General features: G+C 51.1%; 1 protein-coding gene across 1 annotated transcript; it reads left to right on the forward strand.

The window, feature by feature from the left end:
• Positions 1-2,175: 2,175 nt before the first annotated feature.
• NUPR1 (nuclear protein 1, transcriptional regulator) lies at positions 2,176-2,838 on the forward strand. Its single transcript, XM_049787834.1, has 2 exons — positions 2,176-2,361; positions 2,690-2,838. Exons 1-2 carry the CDS (start codon positions 2,250-2,252, stop codon positions 2,818-2,820), a joined length of 243 nt encoding a protein of 80 aa, XP_049643791.1. The 5' UTR covers positions 2,176-2,249; the 3' UTR covers positions 2,821-2,838.
• Positions 2,839-3,119: the final 281 nt, after the last annotated feature.

Genomic DNA, 3,119 nt, shown 5'->3' on the forward strand with positions numbered 1-3,119 from the left:
ACTCTCAGGTTATTTTCCTCTTTTGCTTACTCTCTTATCTGTTGTTATCCCAACTGGTCTTTTTGTTTTGTTTTGTCTTTTTGTTCTGTTTTGTTTGTTTTTGGGTCACACCCGGCATTGCTAAGGGACTACTCCTGGCTCTATGCTCAGAAATCGCCCCTGGCAGGCTCTGGAGACCATATGGGATGCTGGGGTTCGAACCATTGTCCTTCTGCATGCAAGGCAAATGCCTTACCTCCATGTTATCTCTCCGGCCCCATCCCAACTGTTCTTGATCCAAGAGTTCTCCTGACTTCACTTTCATTTACCAGATATTAAAGTATTCACAAGCCACCAAATCTGGGAAACAAAAGTTAAATTGAATTGCATCTCATGCTGGGAAGAAACGCAAGTGGAAGTGTTGCTTCTTGTAAAGCAGCCAAGATCTTAGAGGTATCTGGGGGAGACTGGAGGGAACCTGAGAAAAACAGGATCAATAGCTCACAGCAAAGAGGGAGAATGACAGGGAGTAAGCAGGAGGGGCTGGGGCCTGCAAAGCTGGTGGTTAAGGAAAGAGTGGGCAGCGGGGGTGGGGTGGGGTGGGCATAGAGATAGGATAGCAGCTACAGAGTTTGCCTTCCTCACTGCAGACCCAGGTTCATTAGTGCAGTCAGGAATCAGACCTGAGCACTGCTGGGTGTGGCCCCAAAACAAACAGAGTAGACAGTTGTGTCCCTGTCTGTTGCTGAGAGGGGTGAGGGTGAGGGTGGGGGTGACCACCAGCCTCAGGCTTCTTATAACACCCACTTGGAAAGAGATTCTTATAACACTCACTTCTGGCAAGTAGAAAATTGACTCTCATATGATCATGTCCTTTCCTGCTCTCTGCATTAAATAGGACAGACATCTGTGTCTTCTACTAATATCCATGTTTGAAATACACCTTGAATTTTAAGTTTCCACTACAGAGACTTAGGAGGCTGCAGTGAGTCTTGCCTTGTGTTCCTTTTCCTGCTGTACTCGGGCAGACACAATGGTTATGGCCCTCCCCACTTCTCCAGACAACACTGAGGCCCAGAGAGGTGAAGTGATTTTCTGAAAGCTCGAAGTGAACCAGGAGTCTGAACCCAGAATATCTTTTTTTTTTTTTGATCCCCTGCATCCTGTATGGTTCCTCTGAACCTGCCAGGTTGAACCCAGAATATCTGACTCTAGAACCTTTTCGCTATCTGCTAAGCTACTCTGCTAGCCTCCCTCTCAAGTGACAGAGATTACCTAGGGAGCTCTCCTCCAGTTGGGTATTTTGATTTTTGTTTCTTGTTTGTAGGCTACACCCAGTGGTGTTCAGGGCTGACTCCTGGCTCTGAACTAAGGGATCGTTCTTTTTTTTTTCTTTTGGAGAGGGGGGTTTGGTTCACACCCAGTGTCACTCAGGGCTTACTCCTGGCTATGCGCTCAGAAGTTGCTCCTGGCTTGGGGGACCATATGGAATTCGGGGGGATTGAACCGAAGTCCATCCTAGGCTAGCACGCACAAGGCAGATGCCTTATCACTTGCACCACTGCTCCAGCCCCAAGGGATCATACTTAGAGGATTCAGGGGACCATATGGGGGTCCTAGGATCAAACCTGGGTCAGCCATGTGCCAGGAAGCACTTACCCACACGTACTCTCTCGCCAGTCCTTCAGTTTGGGATTTTTAGAGGGGCTTTCTAAGCATTTTCTTGTTTAAAAGTATGAGTATTGTGTATGGTGGGCAAGAACCACTGGCTTGGCCCTTAGTGTGCCAATAGTCACACCCTTCTCAATTTAATTCCTGCCTGGGTCTGCCACAATGGGTCTGAATCTAAACCTGAATGACTTCTAAACCTGCACAGGCCCCGCAGCAGCATGTGGCCAAAAACAAGCAAGGCAAGGAGTTGGCCAGATGAGGCACTTGGGTGTCCCTGGTCACGATGGCAAGAATGATTCTGCCCAGACTCTGACCTTCCCCACCCACCCACCACCCACCCCCCGTCTTCCCCGAGGGTGGGGGATCCACAGAGATCTCTGTGGAAAAACACCCAGCTGGGCGAGCCCCCAGGAGGTTGGGACTCCAGGACAGACTCTTCATTCTCGTGACTGTTGACTGGGCGGGTTTCAGGAAAGAGCCAGATTGCATCAGACTGTGAATTGGGAGGAGACTGGCTTTATAAGCCAGGGAGCTAGGAGGCATCAAGAAATCAGACCTAAACACAGCTCTCCAGAAAAGCCAGAGATAAAGCAGAGGTGATGGCCACCTCCTCGCCATTAGCCCGGCCCAGCCAGCAGCCTGTGGGCCTGGAGGAAGAAGACATCTGCCTAGATGAGTACGACCTCTATGGCCTGGCCCTTCCGCACCCCGGTAAAGCTTTGTTGCTTCTGAATCCTGCCCTCCCCCGTCCCAATTAGGACCCCCTCCTTGGATTTCTCATCCCTCACCTCCTTCCAGCCAACGTGTTCCCATGAGTTCACTGAGCACTGTCCTGCTCAGCCTCAAGGCAATGATAGATCACTGGGCGGTCTTACTCTGTAGATGGGGTACAGGGTTGAAGACTGACTGCCTCAGAGCTGAGAGGAGACACTTCCCTTATCCTCCCTGCTCCCACCCCAGCTCTTTCCATCACACTCCCAACCCTTCCTCTGAGATATCTGCTTGCCTCACCCCATCTTGCCTGGGTTCTTGGGAACAGGAGGCTCAAAAGGACGCACCAAGAGGGAGGCAGCAGCCCGTACCAACCGGCCCAGCCCTGGTGGGCATGAAAGAAAGCTGGTGACCAAGCTTCAGAATACAGAGAGGAAAAGACGCCAGGCCCGGCCCTGAGCCAGACCCAGAGGTAAATAGCAGGCCTGCATTCCTACGGTCTCAATGCTGCAATGGGGGGGGGGGGGGGGAGGGCATGGTTTCCTGTTGACCAGAGCAAACCAGACGAGTTCTAAGTGGAGCCAAGTGAGCCAAGTGGGAACAGATGTGTGGTAAGTGGAACCAGCTTAGTTTACAGAGAAGGAAAGTGAGGTTCAGAGAACAGAGTCCCAGAGCAAGAATGCAGAAGAGGGTGGAGAGATGGTACAGGGGTCAAAGTGATTGCCCTGCATTCTGCTGACCTTAGTTCAAATCCCAAG

The sequence above is a fragment of the Suncus etruscus genome, chromosome 15, assembly GCF_024139225.1.
Source record: "Suncus etruscus isolate mSunEtr1 chromosome 15, mSunEtr1.pri.cur, whole genome shotgun sequence".
Taxonomy (NCBI): Eukaryota; Metazoa; Chordata; class Mammalia; order Eulipotyphla; family Soricidae; genus Suncus; species Suncus etruscus.

Excerpts from the sequence above, each read along its gene's own strand:
- NUPR1 (XM_049787834.1), top strand. The coding sequence starts at position 2,250 with ATGGCCACCTCCTCGCCATTAGCCCGGCCCAGCCAGCAGCCTGTGGGC. Across the intron at positions 2,362-2,689 it reads CCTGGCCCTTCCGCACCCCG|GAGGCTCAAAAGGACGCACC; the intron begins GTAAAGCTTTGT and ends TCTTGGGAACAG.